This window comes from Carya illinoinensis, chromosome 14, assembly GCF_018687715.1.
Source record: "Carya illinoinensis cultivar Pawnee chromosome 14, C.illinoinensisPawnee_v1, whole genome shotgun sequence".
NCBI classification, from domain to species: Eukaryota; Viridiplantae; Streptophyta; class Magnoliopsida; order Fagales; family Juglandaceae; genus Carya; species Carya illinoinensis.
Window position 1 is genome coordinate 31,034,369 of NC_056765.1, and position 26,837 is coordinate 31,061,205.

At 32.7% G+C, this 26,837-nt stretch overlaps 1 protein-coding gene across 2 annotated transcripts; it reads left to right on the forward strand.

The window, feature by feature from the left end:
• The first annotated feature begins 2,926 nt into the window (after positions 1 to 2,926).
• On the forward strand, positions 2,927 to 11,497 carry LOC122293994. Of its 2 annotated transcripts, none has more exons than XM_043102463.1 (7): positions 2,927 to 3,089; positions 3,731 to 4,093; positions 4,827 to 4,892; positions 5,080 to 5,229; positions 6,471 to 6,578; positions 9,467 to 9,915; positions 10,777 to 11,497. In XM_043102463.1, exons 2-7 carry the CDS (start codon positions 3,754 to 3,756, stop codon positions 11,380 to 11,382), a joined length of 1,719 nt encoding a protein of 572 aa, XP_042958397.1. In that variant the 5' UTR covers positions 2,927 to 3,089; positions 3,731 to 3,753; the 3' UTR covers positions 11,383 to 11,497. The 2 variants fall into 2 exon arrangements, with proteins under 2 accessions (XP_042958397.1, XP_042958398.1); XM_043102464.1 differs by having other exon boundaries at positions 3,741 to 4,093.
• Positions 11,498 to 26,837: the final 15,340 nt, after the last annotated feature.

Consider the following 26,837-nt stretch of genomic DNA (forward strand, 5'->3'; position numbering starts at 1 on the left):
GTGTGGGGTGGGTGCCCTTGAGTTTGTCCCATACCTATTTAGTCAAGGTCATGAAAAATACATTAGAGGCACCGTCCTTGGAAATAGAATTTAAAATCCAAGCAAGTAGGTTGTTGTTGTATCGTAACCATGACACATATGAGGAGCTTGATAGGTCAGGAGTGGGAATGGTTCCATCCAAGAAACCTAACTTGTTTTTTTATTGAAATAGAGAGAAGAAAATATCTGCTTCAAGAAATATAGTTAGAGCCAGTTAAGGGTGGTGAAATAATGACAGTGTTTGCATTGTCACTCTGATGCCATAAGAATGAGCTGTTTGGGTCTTTAGTAGGAGAAGAAGAAGAGGAAGAAGAGGAGGTCATGGCTTATAGAGTGAAGGTTAATTGGAGACTGAGAAAGTATTGTAGGAAACTATTCTTGCTTTGATACCATGTTAGAAGAGGAACAAGAGGCTGAAAAGAAGAAGAAATGCAGTGGAAAAGCTGATTCTCATTCAAGGTACTTGATATACAAAATGTCTAGTGTAATTATATACACACTACAGAAAATAAACACAAAGCTAGCTAGTTTTATTCTCTAGACAATTACAAAGAATAGTCATGTACATGTGTGTGAATGTTACATGTGTGTAGTGCACTATATGAGTTCCTCTATCATGTAGTGCTGCTATGAATAAGTTGCACTGCCGCTGTGAGTGGCCTGCTACACTGCAGCTTCTCTTTTGTGCCATGCATTTCCACATTGCTGTCATGTGGCAGCTCACTGTCATGGTCCCCATTTTCCATATGTCCCTTTCCATTCATGCATTGCATTCCGTGAGAAAGGGGAAACCTCAAATTATTTTGAATCACAATCAAAATGGCAAGGCATATGGAATATAAAAGTAATTGGATCTGTCAAACATTTTATTTTGAAGGCATCTCAAAACATTCTCCCATCTAAAAGCAATTTATTCAAGAAGAGAATAATAGATTCAAGTCTATGCCCAATCTATGAACAGGAAGAAAATACAATAGTCCATGCACTTTGGAGCTGTCTTGCTACAACATATGTGTGGATTGAAGTAGATAGACAGATTAAAAAATTATCTAGTAAGGAGATAGGCTTTTATGGAACAATGGAAGAAGTTGAATAAGAAGTTGAAAACTGTAGATGTTGAACTTGTGGCCTGTGTAATGAAAAGATTATGGTTGAGAATATTCTCTGATTTATGAAAAAAAAATTGAGAATCCGAGATAGCTATTTAGCTCTGCAACTCAAAGCTTTTTGGACTTTCAATCAGTACAAAATCAGGTGAGAGATGATCATCAACAAAATGCCATAGTGAGGCAATAGGCTAGGTGGCTGAAACCAACTGGGTTATATGCAAAGGCTAACTTTGATGCTACTGTGGATAGTAAGGAAAAAAAGTGGGAATGTGAATTATTGTCAGAAATGCAGATGGAGATATATTAGCATCCTTGTGTTCACCTACAAACTATTGTATAAGGTCAGCTAGTGTAGAAGCCTTTGCGTTGAGAAGAACAATGACATTATGTATTGAGTTGGTTATGTCACATGTGATCTTGGAAGGAGATGCCTATGTAATTATTAAAGCTATATCCAGTTATGAGGAAGTTTGTACATGGAGTATTGATTGAAGATATGAGAAGGCTGATGGGTGAAAGACAAGGTTGGAGACTCCAATTCACATTCTTAGAGGCAAATTCTATAGCACATAATCTTGCTAAGTTAGCTACAAATTTGTGAGAAGAAATTGTTTGGATTGAGGATTGTGCTAGCCAAATTCTAAACTCAGTATTGAGTGAGAAACTTAATTTGTAATGTTAACTCTCTTGATATGATTATTATCAAGATATTTGAGTTTTATAATTATCTAGAACTTATCTTATCTATTTTCATGTAACTTTCGTATAAATCCACACTTACGTCTTCTTCAATTATTCATAATAAACAAAATGCAGTCCTCAAAATTTCTTCTCTCCCATTCTCTCTTTCTAGTCTTTTTCTCATTTTATATTTTATTTAAATTTCTATAATAGCTATTGAACAATTTTTCAGTGGGGCCAAAGTCCAACAATACGGTTAAATAATCCACAATAATGGCTTGAGCGTTGATACGGTACTTGGATGCCCATCCATGAAGCAAATAATAAAATATAAAGAGTAAAAATGTTAAAAAAGAGAAAGATAAATTTATATGATTCAGCATAAAAATATATATCTACGAATCGTTTGAGGTGAAATCTATTATGTCTAATAATTATACAATTTCTCGTGAACTCGCATAGTTCTCCATACAATGGAGATAATAGGATTAAGGTGAGATTGAATTAGATGTTGTCCTTGTGGAGATCTAGAGAGAGAGTAAACGGGAGTCCCACATTTGCAGAAATTCAGTCCTTAGGTATTCTTCTTTCTTTATAGTACGGAGTCCTACTTAATTTATGCTATTTTCACATGATTCTTATAAGATAAGATTTAACTTTATCTAATCTTCCTCATCTTTATATCTTCCGGTGCCTTTTTATTCTTAAAATAGGCCGGACCAATTCATTTTATATCGAAGAATAACGTCATTAATAGGCGTAAAGTAACTTCACGTACCACGATTAAGGTTCCGAATAATTTTTCAATGTTACAGCACGGGTTGCACTATGATTTGAATGATTTCTGTTCGAAATCCAAATACATGATTTGGAATCTCAGGGAATCTGCTTTATTAGTAAGAAAAAAGAAATCATGATTAGACCCCAACAGGATTAATTAAATTATTGGGGGCATGATGATCCTGTCTTCTTTTCTATATTCCAAATACATGATTTGGATTCTCAGGGCACATCTGCTTTAATCAGAGAAAAAAAAAAGAAAGAAGAAATGATTAGACCCGGCCCAACAGGATTAATTAAATTATTGGGGGGCATGATCATGTCGACTTCTGAAGTAGCGATAAGGCATATATATTTGAGTGTGCAGGTCATCATTTCTGCAAGACCAAATATCGTTGTTTTCCGGAGACTACGACAGCCAACTCATCAGACTTAGAATCCAAGAGTTAATTTCGGAGAAAGTCCCTCCCGTCCAGCTTCGTAAGTTTAAGTTTCAATCTGCTCAAATGTCAGTTTATAATCATAACGTACGTACTCTTTTTTGAGCTCATTAGGAGCTATATAATTATATGCAGGAAGATGAAATTAAAGATCTAAATTCACTGTTGTCGATCTATATATATATCCTTATATGTAATGAGTTTAGGCGCCTTTTTCTTAAAGAGAAGGCGATGGATCGAAGATCCAAACCAAAACTTTCTTAATTACGTAACACAAAAAGACAAAATTTGTGGATATTTTGGCCTTTACGAGTCACTTGATTAACTTAGTCATATGTTAGTGCTATCTAAGATAGCAAAAAATGATCTGCATAGAATAGTGAAATATAAGGTCATCGATCTGAGTCATGAGCTACACTAATTGCTCATATATGACTTCAACCACCAAAATGTTTTTTGTTATTTTCTCTCTTCCTCTGACCAAATAGTAAGATCTTTACTGCATCTCTTCACACAAATATAAGTTGTTATATTTTAATTACTAGATCATTGAATATTATAAGCATGCATGATACTGATTTTGTACGTAGTTTTATGCTAGGTTGCTAGAAGTTATAAGTAATTTCTTTTCACTTTTATATTAAGTACTTGGCAAAAGATTCTTCCTTCACAATAATACAGCACGTTGTAGGGATATCATCAACATGACAACATTTTCCTTCAAAACATATGGTGCTACATCATCAGCCGCCTTTAGTACTGCGGTTGTTCCTCAAGCAATACTGCTTCATGGCAAAGATAATTATGAGGAATGGAAGGTTCGGGTGAAAACGTACTTGCTGTCTCAAGATCTTTGGCAAGACGTTCAACAAACCGACGAACCCCTTCCGGGAAGAGGACTGGAGAATTTCATGGCTTTACATGTGATCCAGAATTCATGCGGCCAAGTGCCATTTTCTAAGATTAACACCATTATGAATGCCAGAGAAGCTTGGAAGACTTTGGCAGAGTCGTATGGAGGGCAGCAGAGAGCTATCGAGCAAGGTCTCTCTCTCTCTCTCACTCATAACGCGCACGTGCTCGAAAACTGATTAATAATTCCGTTTGAAAAGAAATTAAAAAGAAATAGTATTCATAAAGAATTGGAAAATTAACTGTCTTAGAAGTTAGCATTAACCCTTATTACATTATTAAAAGACAAACCCGCTAGTCAAATTACACAAGCTGGTTCCATACCTAGCATGCATATATGGTAAAACAATGAACAGTTTGGGTTCGATCAAGTAGCTTGACTCCAGTTTAATTAGTTATATACATATATTATAATTTAATCAAGCTTAGATTTAAGAAAATTAATGACGTAATCTTCGATTGTTAAAGAGCAAAAATGGAATAAAGTTGTCGGAACTCGTATAAACTTATTGTTATTTTAATAATATTAACTTTATTATAAGATCAAGAACATCTTGTAAGTTAAAAAAGAATTTGAGAGTAATGTTAGATATAGTTTTAGGATGTATAAATTTTACACACTTCATTTAAAAAGTAATGGATCCACCGTTATAAAGGCATGAGCACCCTGGGACTGTAAAAATCTTTATCAAAAAATAATTTGAAAATGAACTAAACCCATATATGAAAAAAATAATAATAAACGCACAAAATTCTATTATCATCACAGATTCCATAGAGGGAAATCTTCCAGTTGTTATGGCTCTTAATTCCAGGCAAATAAAAATGGGGCGCCATTTGTTTAATTATCATCATCATATTGCAGATAGTGATGAGGAGATTCGCAGAAAAGCCACGCGTCTTACCCAAGCTATCTATACCGAAACTTTGGGTACGAACTCTATCGTGTTTTTACCGTCTACTATAGTTCTTCTTGTGTATGATTTACGTGTAAACTTAAACTTCTCATCATCGATCATCCAGTAATGGCAGTTATTTCCCAATTGCCATATATTCATTTGAAATCTTGTTAATATCAATATAATAATTCCTTTTTGTATGTACGTACGACAAAACAGATACTGCTTTGGGATTAATCGAAAGCTGCCCACGTTCGGCACTGACTCGTGACAAGTCTGGCGAGTCTCCCATCTTAGCATTGGCCTCTATGCGTCATTTCTTCCAAAGTGGAAATCAGCTCGGGTTTTGGAAACAACTCATCTACTCCTGTATTACCACTCTTCTTTACTTAATTCTCTTGCTTTACGTACACTGTAATATTCTTCAATATTAATGGCTCATTTAGAGAAACACCGTCAATAATATTGGATTGTGTTTTCTTGGTAATTATAAAAGAAATCAACACCCATGCATGAGAATACCTTAAAACTATGAGTGGTGTTAGGAAAATCGAAAATCTTACACGCACCTTTTTTGTACCGAACAGTGTAATTTTTTTTTAAAAAAAAAAAAAATTGTTTCTATTTTTTTCAAAGATTTTTTAAATTAAACGATTTAAACATTTTTAAAAATTAAAAAAAATCACAAAATCATTAAATAATACTTTTTTAATCATTAAGTAAAAAAAATTAAAAAAATTCGGTACAAAATAGTTATAAACTTTTTTAGTGGCTTTATCATTTCTCTAAAAATATATTCTATAGCATAGAGTCGTACTTTCTAATCCCTGATCTGTTGATTAATGTAGCAAAGAAAAAAAAAACTAAAAAATAAAAAATCATAATCAGATTTTGAATTAGCTAGGTGAAAGAGCAGCTGGCCGTAATATTTGAATCGGTATCGGGCATTTTCACTGCAAATTAAATTGTGTTGTGTTTATTAAACATTAATTGGGATAAAATATATAAAGACCCTCTGACTATAAAAAAATTAATTTCCAATCATATCCTAACATGAATTGTCCCCTCAAATTATTAAAAGTTAGAAAATACGTACCCAGCTTGTTAAAACATTAGTAGTGCCACTAGTATTTTAAAAATATTTTACTTAAAAGATATTTCTGTTTATTTTTTAAATAACTATTTTTATCTTAGAAGTATTTATTTGAAAAAATATTATCTTAAATTTAATATTTTTATTTGATAGATCGGTTATTTTGTGATTTTTAAAATCTTTTTAATTAGGGTTAACTTTTTCTTTTAAGTGAAAAATTAAGAGGGCAGATTGCAACTTTTTGCAGTTTAAGGGATTTTCAAAATTGAAACTTTGAGGAGTGTGATTGTAATTAATTGGGTGGTAGTTTGAGAGGTCTTTGTATATTTTCTTCTATAAATATAAAACACAATTTCAGATGTATAAAATCGTATATAAATGAGTTAAATGGTTTGTTGCTTTTTTTTTTTTTTTTTTTGGTCATTTTAAGGAAGATTGATCATTCAAAACCTAGCTAGAATATTAAAAGTTCTACTATATTGTTAATTAGATTTGTTAAATTTTTCTTGCTAAAAAGGGTTGTCCGTTCCATCGGTTTCTCCAACTGGTGATATTCATTGGAATGTTTCAAATATTGGAGATCAGGAATGCCAAAGCAATCAAGAAGATCAAAATAACAGATCAGGTATGCTTCTTTTGCCTTAGCTAGGCCAACATGATCTTCAGTTTTTATTTTTTTTTTTAAAAATTATTTTCTTTTTCTATAACTACGTTCAATTACTTGGTATATATATAAAATTTTGATAGTATGGAATTTTACTCCTTTGAAGCCTCGTCATTTAATTTATTCCTATCGAACTAGACTTACTTAGTCCAAGAGCAATGATCAATAAACTTATTTAGTACACCTTCGATATTTCATTACTGCAAGTTCTTTTATAATTGTTTTTCTAAATATATCAGGGTGCTTATGTAAAAATTTGAAACTCAAGTGTTAAAAGAAGAAGAAGAAGAAGAAGAAGAAAACAATAATGAAGTAGTGCTATCACATTGATTGATTGCAAAATGTAAAAAATAAAATAAAATAAATAAAAAGTTGGGGATGGGGAAGTGATGCCAGACAGAATTGAGATTAATTCTGGCAGCTAGTTCCAACAAATGATTAATACAGACAAGATAAGAGATTAATAAAAAAAAAATACAGAGAAAATGATTCTGATGTATAATTCAAAATTATCAAATTCAAGAATGTCGAAATTAACCCAAAAGCCGGGTTGTAATAGTTAAAAATTGATGGAGCAGTGATTATTGAGCAAAACCTACAATATTTCATTTTTGCAATTTTTTTTATTTATAATATTTTCTAAATTATTTTGAAACTGCAAGTAAACAAAACAATTATTTTTAATGAAGTAGCACTATAGCATTGATTGATTGCAAAATGTAGAAAATAAAATATAATAAAATAGAAAATTGGGGATGGGAAGGCAGGAAAGAGAGATTTTGAAGGTTACATATTTGCTATTCTTAATTGTCACTACTTATGTTTATAGGTAAATGAGGCCCAAGATCAAATAATGAAAATACAATAGATTTATGGTATTAATTTTTTTTGATAAATTAATAATATATTAATAATTGATACTAATTGATTTACACGATAAACTAAATATATGTGAGAGATTAATAAGTTATATTACCATTCATGTAGTACACTAGAATATTATGAATATATTCTATGATAAGTATGGTAGTATTACAACATTACAGAATAAGTCGTCATATTATCATACATATGCTAGAATATAATTATGAATATATCCTATCATAATCATGGTAATATTCTAATACAAAATAAGATTTTGTTAAATAGTTATAGGAGGAATATTATCACTACTCTTAATTATCTAATTATTCATAATGGCATTGAATCTCAATTAATTATGAACAATCAAAACACAAACAAGACATGTAAGTACTCCACATACGTAGTTAGAATAATGGTCATTAATCGCGATTCCTTCACAAACATATTTCAAAAAACTATATATTAATGTTTGTAATTGAATAATTTGAATTACGCAATACATGATTATTTTCAAGAAATCTAGTTCATAATTTAAAAAAAATGGAGTAAATAACAGTTAAGCTAATATGTAGCTAGAAAAATTCAAATGACTTTATAACATCGTCCTAGTTCATATTTTTAAAAATCTAGAAGTCGTTTCCCTATCATATACAGATTAGTACGTATAACCCATGCAAGTACATACCGTATAATGCATGAGAAAATTGTTATTTTTATTTCTGTTCATGATATGAATAAAGATAACTTTTAAAAAAAAAAAATAGTCATTCTTCGATCATTAAAGTTCGTATTAATTAATTAGGTATAAATATGAAATGTTCCAATTAACATTCTTAAAAATTCATGTTTTTTTAATATAATTTACTCACTTGACTTTTCATTAATATAAGAATGGATGATCATGTAGTATGATCAACATGATCAGCAAATGTCCAACTTCCAAAGTTATATATGCTATAAGTTAGTCATTTAATTTGATATATTATTTTTTAGAAGTTAATTAATGCATGCTATATAATATTATATATGATAGTAATTAAGACAAATAAGTGAGAAGTAATATGAAGTTAGCACTAATAATCATAGAATATATAGTTGCCAAGATCCTTTGGACCAATTGGCATTGGTTTCTCACTAAGAGAACCAAGAATTGAATCCCCCCTTCCCATGTATCAATAAAATATATATAAACATATATATATATATATATATATTTAGTTGATCATGTGACCACGTGGCTTTAGAGCAAAGCTAGCTCATCATGATGTATGTACGTACTTTGATGAGTACTAAATACTTTGTGCATGATCAATATAGGCCCTATTTGGAAGTAAGACTCAGTTGAGATCAACTCAGTTCAGTTTATTTTTAACCTGAGTTTAATATCCAAACACCAAACTCTCAAATTACTAAACTGATCTCAACTTAAAACCTCTTTACATGTGGGACCCATAACCTTTTTCAATTCAATATATTTTTATACGCATGACTCACAAACTTTTTCAACTTCCCATAAATGCATATAAACTCATCTTAACATCCAAACATATCTAAACTTATCTTAAGTGAGCCTCACAAAACTCACTACACTATCTCAACTCACTATTATTTATAAACAACTTAACTCATTTCAACATCCAAACGGGACCTTAATTTACTGGATGTATATAATAAAGTTCCTCACCACACGAAAACTAATGGAAACTGCGAATTATTAGTATGTAAAAAAGGAAATATTTTGCTTATGGCTTTGTTGAGGTAAAATTTTTCTAATATATTTAAGTAAACAAATTTTGTTGTTTAATTTCTTTGTAGTACTGTCAGCAATGTTTCGCTTTTTAGTTTCAGGACTACTCAACTTCGGTGGTATACCCTGTACACTCCATCAAAATCATTGACTGATATTTTTAAATTTTTTATTATTAATTATTTATAATTTCATCTAGTTAAACTAATTGACATTAATGTCTCGATTATTGCCAAAGTAATCAAGCAGTTGTTGAAAATGAAGAAGATCCATGACCAATCCGACAAACTTCTTGATCAAATGCGTGAAGATATATCAAAATCAACACATCAAAAACTTAAGGATGGTCAAGTTTACACTGCCATTACCCGTGCAGCCAAGAATGGGATTTTCGAGTTTGTTTCTAAGATGTTGATTAAAAAGGATGGAGAAAAGGATGAACGATTTTTATACACCAACGATAGAAACCAAAGGAACATATTTATGCTTGCCGTCTTGCATCGTCATGAAAAAATCTTTAGCATTCTATACGAGCTGAATGGGCAGATGAAAGACAAATTGACATCTATAAAAGATGTCTATGGCAATAATATGTTACATATGGCTGGGATGATAGAAGATTCCACTTGGGTTAGTAAAATCCCAGGGGCAGCTTTACAAATGCAAAGAGAATTACAATGGTTCAAGGTCTCTCTCTCTCTCTCTCTCTCTCTCTCTCTCTCTCTCTCTCTCTCTCTCTCTCTCTCTCTCTCTCTCTCTCTCTCTCTCCGCATGTCATTGGCCTAGCAGCATTCTTAATTTGTGCACCTCCTTGTTGGCCTCCTCTTTCTTTAGGTAAGTCTGCATTAATTTTCAGCTTCATGGTACAGTGAAAGAAACACCAACGCCACATTGAACATCTATTACATGCAGGTGAAATATTAGTCATAATTGATCTTCCTATGCAACATCTTGTTGCATGCAGTCTGATTCACAATTTTTTTTTTTAAATTTTTTTGATAACCAATTCATTCATTGAAACAAATAAGTCCTTACAATAGGTTGCTTATGTCAGACCAAATGGCTTGACTTACAAACGAAGGACAAAAATCCCACCACATCTCAATATCCCTAACTTTCCAAGCCTGTCTTGCCAACTGATGTGCAGTAGTATTCTCTAGTCTGTTAACATGCAATACTTGAATGAATATTGTAACACGTGTAAAAAGCATGAAACAAAATATTGTGAGACCTTTTCTATCTTTATATTTTGATGAGGTCGTAGAAGGCTGAGGCTGAGGTGGGATAAGGATTGGTTTTGATCAATTCCACTCTTTTTGATCCCTAATATCCTTGTACTATATATTCAATATTGGAGCTGATCATTTTAACATGGAATAGGTAGATTAATCATAATAATAATTTGGAACCATTGACCTTATTTTACTTACTATTTATTCTGTGTAAGTTTAGATCATCAATTTCCAGTCTTTCTAATACGTAATATATGTCCAAGTAAATAGTTTTGGTAGCATTCTTAATCTAACATTTTCTTTCTAACAAATGTAGGAGGTAGAGAGAATTGTCCATCCCAAGGATAAGGCAAGTACCAACAATGATGGTTTAACTCCCCAACAATTGTTTACGAAGAACCATGCGGACTTGATGGAAAAGGGACAGAAATGGATGAAGGTTACAGCAACGTCATGCACTGTGGTGGGTGCTCTGATTGTTACCATGATGTTCGCTGTAGCTTTTACTGTCCCGGGTGGCAATGACCAAACTACAGGCTTTCCAATATTCTTAAAGAAAAAATTGTTTGTGCTCTTTATAATATGTGATGCATTGTCCCTTTTTTCTTCCTCGACTTCAATCTTGATGTTTTTGGGAATCCTCACATCAAGTTATGCAGAAGATGATTTTCTGGAGTATTTGCCGAGGCAGATGATAATAGGCCTTTCCACCCTCTTTTGCTCTATTGCAACCATGATGATAGCCTTTTCTGCTGCTCTTATAATCATGCTACATGAGCAATATTCTTGGATTTTGATTCCTATCATTTCTTTGGCTTGTGTCCCAGTCATCATTTTCTTATTGATACAGTTTCCTCTTCTTAAAATTATGATCTTTTCAACCTATGGATCAGGCATCTTCCATAGGAAAAAGAAAATGTAATTAATGTAATTGATCCAGTACTATGTAAGTATGGTGTAGCTTGCTGTAGGACATCATGTATATTTGTTGAATGAATTATTGGCATATATATAAGCCAAAACGGAATATTTGTTCCCTTTTGTTGGACCAATAACCAATGAGTTTTCAATAGGTTTATCATGTACATATTGTGATTAATTGTGTTCGACCTATTATCATTTATCAATGAATTACCCAACTATTGTGATATTTAAACATTTTTACATACATTGATCACGTTCTAGAAACAAAAAAATTTGGATTGAACTATCATCCAGCCTTGGCAACATCAACAACTATCATCCAGCCATTAATGATCTACAGCACTAGCCATTATTTTATATACAATTCTAAACCAAAATTGAAACAAAACCAACCCATTTTTGGGTATTAAACATTAGCTAGACACGAGAAATACAAGGAAGATTCATAAGAAAATAATATGCAAGCAGTATATATATATATATATATATATATATAGGAAAAGAGGAGGTGGGGAAGATGCATGCCAACGAATAACTTTTCCATTCATCACTTTGAGGTGCTGTACTAGTAGCTTCCTCTGTAGTGTACTCTATGAATGCTTTAGACCTTTCAGACATTTTGTCCATTATAATTTTTACTGTTGCATTACATGACCATGGTTATACCAATCCTTATAAGGAATTGAAATGCTGCATTTTATGAACACAAAATTGAAACCTACCTTGATCAACAAGCTACTCCCCAAAGCCTTCAAATGCTGTTCCTAGATAAGGTTTTCTCAGATGTATAGATCAGTGCATGATAGGCCTGTTTATTTAAAGACATCACCAAGCGTTATTGCTAGCAATCGAACAAGAAAAGAGGGAGAAATGATAAATTTTTCATTGCCAATTGGCTTCTTATTAGAAAAAATCAATATTAATGATCACTAATATATATATTTATATATATATATTTATATATATATATATATATATATAAAAGTACAACAAATAAATGCTATATAATCTCAATTATTAAACAACCAATTCCAAAGTTTCCTCCAAGATAAGATTAATTAAAGAGTAATGTCATCTTCCACTTCAAAAGTGGAGATCCTCTCTCCAAAGGGATTAAATCATACTTAAGCAAACTAACAAAACCATGATAAATTATTAATCCATGAAAACTGCTCTAGCACTCGGTAACATGGCAATAATAATTAAGTTATTATTTTCAACGTCAGCTTAATTCCCTTGTAGAGACATTGAGTATCTCTCTTTCTCAATACATCTCCAAGACTTCCAGTTGCTTGGCTCACTATAACAATTTTGATTTTCAGAGATGAAATTATTCAGGGACGAATTAAATTTCATTCCTAAAAGTACTTATTTGAGATGAAATATATCGTCTAAAAAATAGAAACCCGTTCGAATAGGCTAACTTATGTTCGAACAGAGAGTTAATGGCTGTTTGAATGGTTTAGCCTCTATTCGAATAATAATCTTGGTGGGAAAGTACATATAATTTTGCTGGGGCAATTCAACACTATTCGAACTAAAATGTTATGTTCGAACGACATGTTTTTGGTGAAAAAATCTGGCAGGAAGGATGCAAGATAATTTGAATGCAGAAACTTGGTTCGAACAAACTCAAACACCAAAATATATTAGTTATCATTTTTAAAATATTAAAAATATATTACTTATCATTTTTAAAATAATAAAAATATAGATATATTATATAGTATTATTTATGGTGAATTAAAATATTTCATATTCATAAATTAATTTTATGTAATTAATTTAAAAATATTTTAATGAGTTCTTTTATGTTAACTAAGATTTTTAATTAACTAAATATTACTGTATAGATAGTGTTATTTAAGAAAAATAATTATATTTTAATTAACTAAATTATGTTATTAAGAAAAAATTATGTTATATTTTAATTAGTTATATTTAAGAAAAAATAATTATAAAAATATAGATTTTTATGTTATTTAATTAACTAAATTTTTTATATTATCATGAACTATAATTAATTTAAGAAACAATATTCCAAACAATAAACAAGCTAGCAAACATAAAAAATACAAACCATACACTAATTAAATCCCAAAAATATAATGTTTGATATATACAACATAAAAAAGTGAAATAAAAAATAAAACGTCTACTTGGTAAGTAGCTCAAAATCCTACTATAGGGAAGATATGCATCCCTCCATCTCCTTAACTATCTCCATGACGGGCTCAACGAACTCCTTGACCAAAAGTCAATATGCTCCTTGAGTAAGGATCGTATCTCATCCAAAGTAACCCCAACAGGCTGTCTCTAATCACTGGCAGAAGTAGAAGCTGAATCACTCGACAACGCACTATCTTGTGCTCCTGTTCTTCCTTAAGTGGCCCTTGCTTTTACTAAATTTGATCTTGTTAAGGGGCCCGATCTGCCCGTGCCTTCACTCAGTCATTTGCACACTAACCCTCAATTAGATTAGGAGGTTAGAGATCATTAGTGCAAATGGCAGACTACCTCCACTCGAGTAGCGAGACTCAAATCGAATGCGAAGGAATAAATATAATGGCAGATTGATCGGATCTCCTCATGCTATCCATGCCATTAATCGAGCTCAATCAACCTCGAATCTGTCTTGTGTTTCATCGGATTGACGTTACGGGAAACAATTAAATTTAGCATTCTAAAAAATATTGTACAGTCTACCTGTTTGATGACCTTGCTGCCATCATATGGAGTAGCCGAAGCATCCAGCATCAACTGACAAACCTCATTGTCTGTGAGACCATCATCTGCTACAGCTCGCTGTCATCCTCACTATCTGATCTGGCATTCGGTGCAAGTGGGGGCTATGTAGCCAGTGTAGGGTATGCACCAATCTATCTTAGGATCCCAATGAAATTAGAAATAGTGAAGGTGAGATAGTAATACTCACATCCCAAACGATAAAGGTGAAGGTCTCTACATCAGCCTCCAATATCTGACCCATAGCATGGTAAAACTCACCAACCATGTCTGAATATGCAAGCCCCCTCTGCTAACAGATCGGTGCCCACCCTCACTTGGTCATGATGGAGAATATGCTCCATCCATCCCACGCAATATCGCAAAAGTTATCTAGAATGATGTCCCACTCGACCAATATAGATCTCGATGTCTGAGCTCTAGCTTTTCCGCTAGGTTGGCTGGTCTCTCTCCCACGTTTTCTTCCACTAGTTGTCATTAATTCACTATTCATAAGACCACATATATATAATATAATTGCTTAATCTATTAGAATTGTAACAACAACGCTCGAATGGAAGCTAATTAGTTCGAACAGCATGTACCCCAGTTCAAACCTCTCACAATAGTTCAGACAACAATAATAAGAGTTCGAATAGAAGAAATGTGTTTGAACAAATGATACGAGTTCGAACACTGACAGTGCTTGTTTGGAAAATAAGTCTTTGAATAGGTTCGTACCCGTTCGAATGCGATCTTACCAAATAGACTATGGCTAAGCCAACTCAGCACTGAACGTGAAAACTAAGGATTATCAAGAATCCTTGATTTTAATCAGTCCAAATTAAAATAGAGTGAAGCCTAGACTTCACTCCATCATTTCTACGACCAAAAGCCATTTGTGGTGTCTGGCAAACACCAAAATGGTGAGGAGATTAGGAGATCCGAAAACCCACTTTACAAACCCTCATTCTCTTTCAAGAATACAATCAAATGATGAGGAGATTAGGGGCATACCTCTTAGAAGAGAGATTCTATGCTTTCTACAGAGGAGTTGATGGCATACGACAAGCTTTGGTTCGAATTTGGTTGTGTTGGGTTGGGGATGACTATGATTGTTCGGTATTCAAACTAGGTATTTGACTCATCCAGTGTAGTTGGAATGCCTTATATGGTCTTCAAACAATCAATGAAATTAATATTTGTGTAATTTCAAAACATTCGCTCAAGTTGCGTGTTACGCTAGTGTCAAGCGAACTCATAGGTTTGCCACTCACTCGAGCTGGCTGTTGAGCGGGTGTTGAGCTAATAGGCAAACCATTGTTCAAACTGGTTTGTACGAGTTAGAATGGTTGTAAATAGTATTATATATTGCACTATAATATAGTATTACACTAAAATATATACTATAATACAATATATATATATAGTATATTAGTATATAAATTAGTAAGGAACCCATCGGCGGAGGAGTGAGAAACTCTCCCTTCTCTCTAGACAGCCAAGCAGAAAACTGTCCTAGAGGGAGGTGGGAGCCTTGGCTCCTCCCTCCCTCCCCCCCCCCCCCCCCTTTTTAGTTTCATGTTTTCCCGTTTTCATCTAGTTTATTGTTTGCGTTTGGTTTATTTGTTTGGTTATTTTCAGTTCGATGCTTGTGGTTATGGTGGCTTAGCTTTTGCTCTCTAACTACGGCGCCGTCTCAAGGCGAGGAACACCTGCTACCATAAAGTAAATGCTACCGAGTGCAACCCTGTATTTGGGTGGCACTTTGCGGAGGAGACGCGAACAGATGCATGGTAGTTTCACCGAGGACGAACGATCTAGATAGGGGTGAGGTTGGCTACCCTGTTTTGATGGCACTAGGCTGACGGTGAAGGTCTGAGGCGAGGCGAGGCGAGGCTATGGCAGGGATGCCCGTCCGAGAGGCGTACTGCTTTGTTTTTGTAACAGAGCGTTAATGGCACTAAACGGCCCTGGATCACGACGGCTGTTGGCCTCCCTTTCTTTGCTTTTAGAGGTGGGTCGGCGTCGAGTGTCGGCACAGAGCAGCTGCTGCTCAACTATAGAAAAGAAAGAAAGAAGGGAAGCGGCGGGAGGTGAAGATATGAAACCCTAGCAGTCTTGTTTCCTTCAGCCAGTTCGGCCCACGTGTTCCCCACCTGCATATAGGCTGGACCTTTTGTTTGGGCTGGGCCCATGTGTTTTCTCCAGTCCAGTTGTTTTTAGTTTTCTGTTTTGTGCTTTTGGAATGGTTTTATGTATTTTAGTTTATTTAGTTTAATTAGTGGAGCATTAGGAAATATTGTCTCTAGGACCTAGGGTCCGTAGAGTTTTCTCTCTAGGACCTAGGGTCCGTAGAGTTTGTACTCCACTCTTTGGAGGAGGAGTTGTGTGGTCTATCTTAGACGGAGGTCTAAGATAGTGTTGTCTCTTAGATGGTTAGTCTGGAGGCCTGTCTCTCAGACTTTTTAGTCTGGAGGCATTGGACAAGACCTTGTCAACCGCAAAGAAATTTGTAGGTTGGAGAGCGAGAGATTGTTAGAATTTGACTTGTATTTTCAAGTCAGAAGCTGTAATTGTCCGTTTATTGAATGAAGGAAACAGTGTTTCATTTTCAAAAAAAAAAAAAGTATATTAGTATATAGTACACTATTACTATGGTGTAATATAGTACTAGTATAGTATATTCTTGTATATACTATAATATAATATACTATATTGTATATGCTAGTATACTATTATAGTATATTTAGTATATACTATAATATAATATTCTATAATAGTATATACATTGTATATATTAGTATACTATATAATGTAGTACATATACTATATTTTATATTATATATTTGTATATTTAGAGGAAATATATAATGTGTTCGAATTGATAGGGTACGTGTTCGAACAAAGTATGGTGTTCAAAAAGTGAATGTAGTGTATCAGTATTTGTTCGAACGGTGAATTCTCGTAGAATGTGTTTGGTGGGAAACTTGGCGCCAAATCCATGGAATATACACCCATTTGAACAACCATTAACCCATTCGAACGCATTTGTGGAATACAGAATCTAAACTTCTCTCTTTATTTCTTTTCATTTAAAGGAATATGTTGAAGAATATTTGGGTTGAGGAATATTTGAACTCAGGTGTTCAAACATATATCTTGACCTTTTGAACTCATAAAGGCAGAATTAAAAGGTGCCAAAAAATGGCAATCGGTGTGAAATTTTGGTGTTCGAACTAGGGGTGAGAATTGTCTGGCCCAGTCCGGGTGATAGACGGAAATTTTTGGTCCATCATTTTCCCTTGACTGGATCGAACATCCCTAGGGACCGGAATAGGGTCCGGTCGGTTCAACCCCTTTTGTTTTTTTTAATTGATTAATAAAAAAATTTATTTAAAATACTAAATTAAAATTAAGTGACTTATTAAATGAAAATTACATAATAAATTGTACAATTATTAATATATACTAATACTATATATTATAGTTATAAATTAAAGAATATAATACTTATGTAATATTATGATATATTAATAATTAATTATATACAATTATTTATATAAATAATATATATTAGAAAATATATATTTTTATTTTCATTCGGTCCGATTTGGTTTGGGGTGGAAAACCCCTGGACCGGGACTAGATTGGACTGAATTCATTTGATCCTATGAAATTTGGACCTGACCAATTTGGTTCAGTCCAGTCGATTTCTTCGGTTCGGACTTGCTGAATCACATTCTTAGTTTGAATTGGTAAATAACCTGTTCAAACTGTATATTACAGAATTGAAAACACTCAATTTTCATGCGGATTTCCATTTCACCAATTCATTTGGGTGTTCGTCAATTACATAGAAAGAGAGAGGGGCATCAACCGAGAGAGAGAGAGAGAGAGAGAGAGAGAGAGAGAGTAGGTTCTAGAGAGAGGGAGAGGTTCAAAAGAGAGAGGAGTTGCTGTTGACATAAGAGATGTTTTTTGTGATTGTTTTTTGTACTTCTTATTTATATATAGTGTTTTATTGGATTTGATTTATTGTTTTTTCATAAAGATTTATGTACAGTAGGTGGTGATTCATATTGTTTGTTGGATTGCACAAATTTGAGGTAAGATTTCTAATTTTTAGTATTGGTGATTTTTAGTGATTTCTAATTTGAGGTATTGGTGATTTTTAGTATGATTTGGGTATTTATATTTAGAAGTTGGTATTTGTGACGAAACATAGTGTAATGTATTTGGGGATTTATGTATTTATATATATTGTTTGAATTGTGAAAATAGTTAGAGTTATGTATTTGATGATTGAAGTTTTTTAGTTTAAGGACTATTTGCGAAAATTAGGATTAATGTTAATGTTATAGAATATTTAACTAAGAAATTTGTTATGTTATTAATGTGTAATATTGTTAATGTTGTTAGTATGTTATTGTAATTTGGGGGTGAATAATATGGTTAATTTGTGATATTGATTTGTGATATTTTAAAGTTGTGAATTTAAAATACCCAAAATACATTGAAGTAACACTTGTGATATTGATAGTAGTCAGATAATATATATCTTGGTTTTTAATTTGTTAGATAATTTGGTTTATTGAAAAAAAAAATACATCGACCGTGGTCAACAAACTATATATGTATATACTAGTTAATTCTCTATTGCCATCCCTCCAAAGTTCAAATAATTAATAAATTTCATAGCCCACAAAAAATAGAAACCAAAATACTAAAATTATATGTAGTAGTACTATGTAGTAGTCATTGCGTCGTTGTTCCATAAAATACTAAAATTAAAATAATCTAAACCAACAAACCAATTATTTCCCTAAATACCTTATCAAAACATGTTATACATTTGTATGTACTTTTGGAATTTAAGTTTGAACGTATAATAGTTTGGATTATTTATCTAAGTTTATGTTTTATATAAACTAGTGGAGTGGTTTACTAGTTAGGACTTGAATGCCAGTATTATTTTCATATGCAATTGAACCTTAGACCCATTCGAGAATTGTGGCCAAACATTTTCGTAAAGAATGTTTGGATACAACTCTTGAATTGTCCAAAGTGGACAATTTGAGATTCTATCATCTATATGGTAGATATATTTAGTCTCAACTCTTGTGTTAGTTTTTAAAATTTTGGTTCAATATTTCCTTACATTCTTCCGGTGTGTGGTCCGTAAGTTGCTCGACCCATGGAAAGGGTCGAGTACTTTATTATGACTAGCATACTTGGAGAATTGTAGGGAAATGCTGTCGAAATTTCGACTAACGTGAGAGTTTTGGATTGAGTATATATCCGATATAGATGATAGTCTATGGAATGAGATAGAACCAACTACAGTGTCCAAAATAAAAGCAATGAATATGAAAAGACCCTTGATAGTGTTTATCCATGAATTAGGTTTTTACGAGAGACAGTCGATGAGTTACGGAAATACAATGGATAAAAGTTAGATGCTGTTGGAAGATAGATTTGGTCGAGACTATAAATAGTATGCACAATGGGTGAAGTTTTTTATAGAATTTGCTCGCGGCAGTCTTGATAGTTGAGGATTTATAAGATGTCTCCGAAGAAGTGCAAAAATCTTAGTTCTTATATCTTAGTGATAGTGGATGAGCATTTATTTGTCAATGGAATCGAGCCTAAATACTCATTTTGGGTTTTACATGATGAACCATTTCTTAAAGGAGTTAGATTTGACAGTCAGTCTAATCAAATGGAGAAGGTAACGAGATCGACATGGACGACATAAATGTGGATGTTTATGATGATAGTGATGATAATGGAGAGGATATGACTAAGATGTTATGGGATCTTGGCGCAAGAATGTTTGGGGTAAGGGAATGAGAAGGAACATCTGCACAATCATCTGAGGGAAATTGAAACTTTGGAAGATTGTGGGAGGATGCACAACGAGAACTGTACAAGGGGTTCACTCGTCATAGTAAGTTGTCATTTGCAATAAAGCTACTCCATATTAAGTCTATTTGTCGTATTTCTACAAAGACCATCGATATACTGCTAGAATTATCTAAAGAGGCTCTCCCACAAGGTAACATAGTACCTCGTAATTTTTATAAAGCGAAGAAATTGAAGTGAGTGCTAGGATAATATCATCCACGCATGCATGTAAGAATGATTGTGTTTTTTTCTTAAAGCAATATGAAGAATTTGATTCATATCCAGTGTGTAATGAGTCAACATGGACATTATATAAGCAATATGCAGAATTTGAAATAGACATATATATGTAGCCAATGATGGCAGAGTTGAAAGAGTTATAAGAACAAGGTGTCAGTACATATGATGTGGCCTTGTCGTAGGAGTTCAAGATGCATGCTACAGTGTTGTGGACAATAAATGATTTCCCAGCATATGGAAACTTGTCTAGGTGAAGTACAAAAGGTAAAATGGCTTGTCTTATTTGTAATAAAGATACACAGTCTCAATGATTGATATTATCGCACAGTTGGGGGAAGTTTTAGAAAATAGATTTGGGAAGGATGTAAGAGCTCGAAAGAGGAAACGAAAAGTAGTGGAGTTGAATTGGACAAAAAAAGGTATATTCTTTGAGTTGCCATATTGGTCTACCTTAACACTGCGCCACAATCTAGACATTATGCACATTAAAAAAAATATATGTGAGAATATTTTGGATACTCTGATGTCAATAGAATGGAAGACAAAAAATACCGCTAACTCTCATAAAGATTTAAAGGAGTTGGGGATAAGACAGGAGTTATATTTACAAGATAATGAGTCGTCACCCTATATGCCCCTTGGATGGTAGACACTGTCAAAAGATGAGAGAAAAAAATTCTGTGACTGGTTCATGACAATCATATTACCCTATGGCCATGCTTCAAATATGTCAAGATGTGTTTGAAGTCATGATTGAAAGATAACTGGTCTTAAAAGTCATGATTGTTATGTATTTCTGCAGCGTCTGTTGTCTTTGTCAATTGGTGTGCATAGAAAGCTTACAAGAGATGTTCCTACATCTTTCATAGAATTAGGAGGATTTTTCAGGGACATTTCTAGTAGAACGTTGAAAGTTGATGCATTGTTAAAAATGGAATCTGGCATCATAGTGATATTGTGTAAATTGGAGAGTTTGTACCCACCTTCCTTCTTTGATGTAATGATTCATTTGGTTGTGCACCTACCTCGTAAGGCTTTAGTTGCTGGCCCAGTTCAGTATAGATAGATGTATCTTATTGAACGACTTTTGAAAAAACTTAAGCGATCTGTGAGGAATAAGGTTTGTCCGGAAGGTTTGATTGCAGAGTCATACATTGATAATGAATAGTATACATTTTATTTAATATATTTATGTGGGGTTGATACTAGATTTATGAGATTGAATCAAAATTATGAAGGTTGACAAACAGGAATTTCATCATCATTTTCCATGTTTTTTCAAACTGTAGGTTTCATAGGCGCACAAGGAGGCTATGCCCTATGTGGATGAGAGCTTGATAGTATGTCTTGAATAACTGCGCAGAGATTGAGCACTACTTGCGATTAGTGATGAATCTCAATATCAATAAAGTTTTGCATATTCAAGTCATATAATATAATATAACTTGATACAAATTAATAGTTAACATGAACATGCGCAATGAACATTTACAACTATTTCGCACGAGTGGTGTAACTGACGTAGAAAAGAAGCATGAACCAGAATTCACCATGTGGTTTGAACATACAGTATTCTTCAAAATTAAATTTTGTGGTATCTATGAACTTCATATACCACTAAACTATACTTTTTTCTATTGATATATGATATAACTGAATATATTTATCGACGTAGGTTCTATCGAAATATGTTGAAAATTCTGGTGAAATCTCACAAAACTATATGCATTAGCACGTGGTCTGTCCAGGTGGGCCATCAAATACTCAAGATGTTTAGTGTGTGAATATAGATTTCACACATGTGACAGAAAATGATACAGAAAAATTCAAAATTGTGGGATTATAATTGAAGGAAGCTATGGGAATGATAATATTGACTTCTACGGAGCTATAGAAGATATCATAGCATTAAAGTACGTGGGGGAATATATGGTTTGATTGTTTAAATGTACTTGGTGGGATATCTCAAATCCTAGGTTGGGAGTTCGTAACGATGAATATTTTGTCAGCGTGAATACATTTCACACATGGTATGAGGACAATCATTTTGTTCTCGTTTGCCAAGTGAATCAAGTTTTTTTTTTTTTTTTTTTAGATGATCTGGAGTACAGGAACCCATGGCGAGTGGTGGAGAGGTTTGAAGAATTTGACATTTCAAAAGTAGACGAACCACATGAAGAATTTGACAGTCCAACAAATGAAGAAGCATATTAAGAAAACGAATTAGGCATCAATCTATTTGTTGATCTAAGCCAATATGACATGGTCCATTTGCATAGAGAAGATGAACCAGAAGTAATTGAGGGTGAAATATTGGAAGAATATGAATCAACTGAAGTCTCTAGTGAGGATGAGGGCAACTAGTCCAGCAAAACTAATAGTGAATTAATCTAATATTTGTATAAGTATCATTCTTATAAATATCTGCAATGTTTGTACTTACTTTATATAATTTATTACAATTTCAAATAAATATGCCTCCCAGACACAAAGTAACAAATGCGCCATCCCTATTCATTACCGACTCCCTATGTGGTTCACTGCCATCAATAGTGGGCCAACATCACTAGACCCAGAACAAAATATTTTATCAAATTAAATGTCACATTTTAATACTTGATATAAGTAATATATATTTTTAAAATAAAATAATTTAATTAAAATATGTGTTTTAATTACTGTATATATAGTTGTTGTAAGCTAGTGTTGAGGTCGAGACACTATGAGGGGTGTTTGCATAGATAAAGTAAAGAAAGTGGGTAAAATTAAAGTTGATATTCCTGACGATCACACCGGTGGCTCTGGGGATTCGGTAGCTTGGCTTGCTTCTTATGTTGGTATCCTTACTCCCACGATGTAAAAGATCACATAAAAAATTGTTGCCTGTAGTGAGCTACATCTCAAGAAACAAGTATAAAATGTTAATTTTAAGTTAATTTTTATTTATTCTAACTACTTATAATTTTTTAAAGGATGAGTTTGAACTTAATTTTGACCGGCAAGAAAATCGACTAACAGTTGAGGAGCTGATGTCAAATGTATTCTGGAGGTACAAAGGTCGATGTCATGCATACTATTAGAAGTTTAGTAATACGATAGAGGTGCACCAAAATCCATTCCAAGCAATGCCATCAAACGAGTGGGAGAAGGTTTATGATATGCTTGAAGATCCTGCTTATCAGGTAATTTCATTGCTATCTCTTTTTAATAGTAAATGATAGATGTATTAAATATATACTTATAATATATTTCTTTTAGTAACGAAGTACTATGAACAAAGTAAATAGATCAAATTTAACGATATACCATCATGCAGGTTCTCGATCTTTTCATCATTTGTCTAAAAAAAGGGTTCTAGTCCCTGTTAAATATTAACATGTACATGTACACTTTTCTTATTTAAGTTCTAATATATATTTCCTTTTTGCGGTAAGAAGAAAGTCCTGCTAACTATAATCTGACTCAATTGTATACTAAAGCACATAAAAATCGTGATGTTGCTTGGATCAGTCCCGAAGCAGAGGCAAATTATGTAAGTTGAAGTTTATTTAATTCAAGTCTAATACAATATTTTTGTTATTTATACTAACTTTAATATTTTTTTTAAGGATAAGATGATATCTCTTAAGAAAACTATTGTGGATCCATATGATGAATCATCTGTCAACGATGCTCAAATCCTTTATCAAGTTCTTGGATCATGTTCTGGATATTTGAGAGGTTTAGGACATTGCATGAAGCCATCCTCAACATCAACATCCTCTTCTAAAGCCAGATCAAATGATGACAAGACTAAGTAATTAGAGGAATCAACACTTGAGATAGAATAATTGAGGTCCAAGGAAAAAGGGTTGCTGGCTCGATTAGATCAAGTATCGGACTTAGATGCGAGATTAGAAGAGGATATGTAGAAGAGGCTAGAGTTGAATAACCAAAAAATGATTGAATAGTGGCAATCAATAATGTTCCAAAACTCTATGCCACCACCACAATCTTAAAATTTATTTTTTCTTTAATTGTCTTTCTATTATGATATTCCAAAACATTTAAACAATTGTGATATTTGAATTACAATTTGTATAATATTAGTATGGAAATTTTAATTAAATTATATTATGTATGATTAATACTGTTCGAACAGTAAATTACCATTTATAAATCCATTCAAACAAAAAACGACCAATTCAAAGAAAAACTAACCCATTTAAACGACAATCAAGAAATACAGTCTGTACAGCCGTTTGTATAATAAAATATTTGTTCTAACAACACTAATATAAAAAACCCCATTTGAAAGGACATAATTTCTGAAAATATAAAGTCTGTTCGAACAAACAAAATTTATGTTCGAACACAAGTCACTTAAAAAATTTATTAGTTTGAATGCATAAAATCTATTCAAACAGAATCAAATATGGTCATTAGTTCAAATCAAAATTTCTTATAGTTCGAACGGTACGTGTCAGCTTGAATTGATAGGGTTCCATTCAACGGTTTTTTGAGACAAAAATGGTTCTTCGAACAAAAAAAAGCCCATTCGAATAGTTTTGACTAGTTCCCCCCAATTTCATTCCTAAAAATTATTTTTTGAGACAAAAACTCTCCTAAAACCTTTTGAGATAGGCTTTTCGAGACAAAATAGAGACGAAATTTTTTCATCTCCTACAACATTTTGGGAAGAAAATTTTGTTTTTTGAGGCATAATGATTTGTCTCAAAAAATCCAATCTGTTGTAGTGGCTAGACAAACACCTGATTGGCTATGCTCACCTCTTTGATCTTTCTTACCCAACATCATACACATTCCAAATCTGGCTATGTTTTGTATTTAAATTATTTAATATATCTCAAATATTGAGATATCACGATATACAATTTTGCTCAAACAGATAATTGGTGAAGTTCACAGTTAATAAAGACATAGATCGAGGATATGATACCTACATGAATGAAATTACAATTAGAAATAGATATTATAATGAAGTGGATGTATTTTTATTTAACTAAGGGGCAAACTTCATATATATATAAATATATATTATAAGTGGTGTTATGGTTGTGGCGGTGGGGAAGAGTACTGTTAAAAATAGATTAATGCCATTGTGAGATGAAGAATCATATGAAGACTTTTATGCATTCTACGAAGAAGACATTTTAGTTTTTCAATAGTGATTTTTAGTTTTTCAAAGTTGTCTTTTAGTTTCTGAAGACTATCCTTTTATTTTTTTCAAGAGTAATTTTATGGTCATCAAGTATGATGAGTCCTATGTGCCTATATATAGACTGATGCAATATAATCTATTTTCAGGAGAGTGATACAAAAAAAATTTCTTAGACAAAAATCTCTCTATCTCATTTCATATGTCAATACAGTGATATCAGAGCAAGGTTTGGATAAAAAAAAGTAGATGGACGTGAAGATTTGTAGCCGCAAAACAAGTTGAGAAGAAGACAATAACAATGTACAAGCAAACAAAACGGGAGCCCAACAACCATCATTTCCTCTTTTCAATTGAGAAAATTATGATTTTTGGTATGTGAATGTGAGAACTATTTTACTCTCATATGATCTTTGGGAATATGTAGAAGATAGGTACGACAAACCGATAGCTGCCACAACTTTGACGGATGCTCAAAAGCAACAATTGAAGGAGCATAGGAAGAAAGATGCAATAGCCATAACCTTGATTCAACAAGGTATAACCAACACAACCTTCTCAAGGATTATCAATACTATAACAGTCTGCTAGAAATTCAATGGTATAATTTCTATAGGTTTTAGGAAACTCGTGAAAGCCACATAAGTTTTTATGAATTGACCAATCGTATAAATTTTAGTCTATCAACATAGTCAGTTTTATCACTCACTATAGTGTCAGAAGTGCGATTTTAATTATTTGAGGTAGTTACAAGTGTCAGAATGTATTATGGTCTGTGCAATTAGGCTCAGTTGATTATTTATGATTTTATAACACAAAAACTCATTTTCATATTTTCAAACGAAATACATGTTCGAAATTGTGAATTTATTTGTAGGGGCATTCGAGGTTGAATTTGGGTAAACAATTTTCATTGTAGATTTATATGAAAATTTAAGATTTTTTAGTGCTAAGTTTATCATGCACTTTTTTTGTGTGAATAGTTACCTTGATAAGCATACAAAGTGCACTGTTTTTAAAATCACAATGTGGAATGTACAAAGTAAGTTAGAGAAGTTTTATTTGGACACTGGCTTGATTTTAGCCACACATGATGAATAGTATTAGACACTTGACACTATGATGAACATTGATAGATTTGAAGGAATTAATGTGTGAGATCATGCCACTAAGCAAAAACTCTATTCCATCTGACTAGTCAAATTGTGCCAAACCAAAGAGAACTTATACCCTAGTAAAACCCTATATGGTTGGAATCCAACTAAGAACCCAAAGGCATGATTGAAACCAAAATCCTAAACTGTTTTATCCAAATCCTAAAGTTGACCTCAAAATCCTAATTGAATCGGTTTCTAGTATTGTGTTTAATCGCTTGATTAAATTACTTCCACGTGCTATTAATCCTTCAAATTTATGTTAGAACA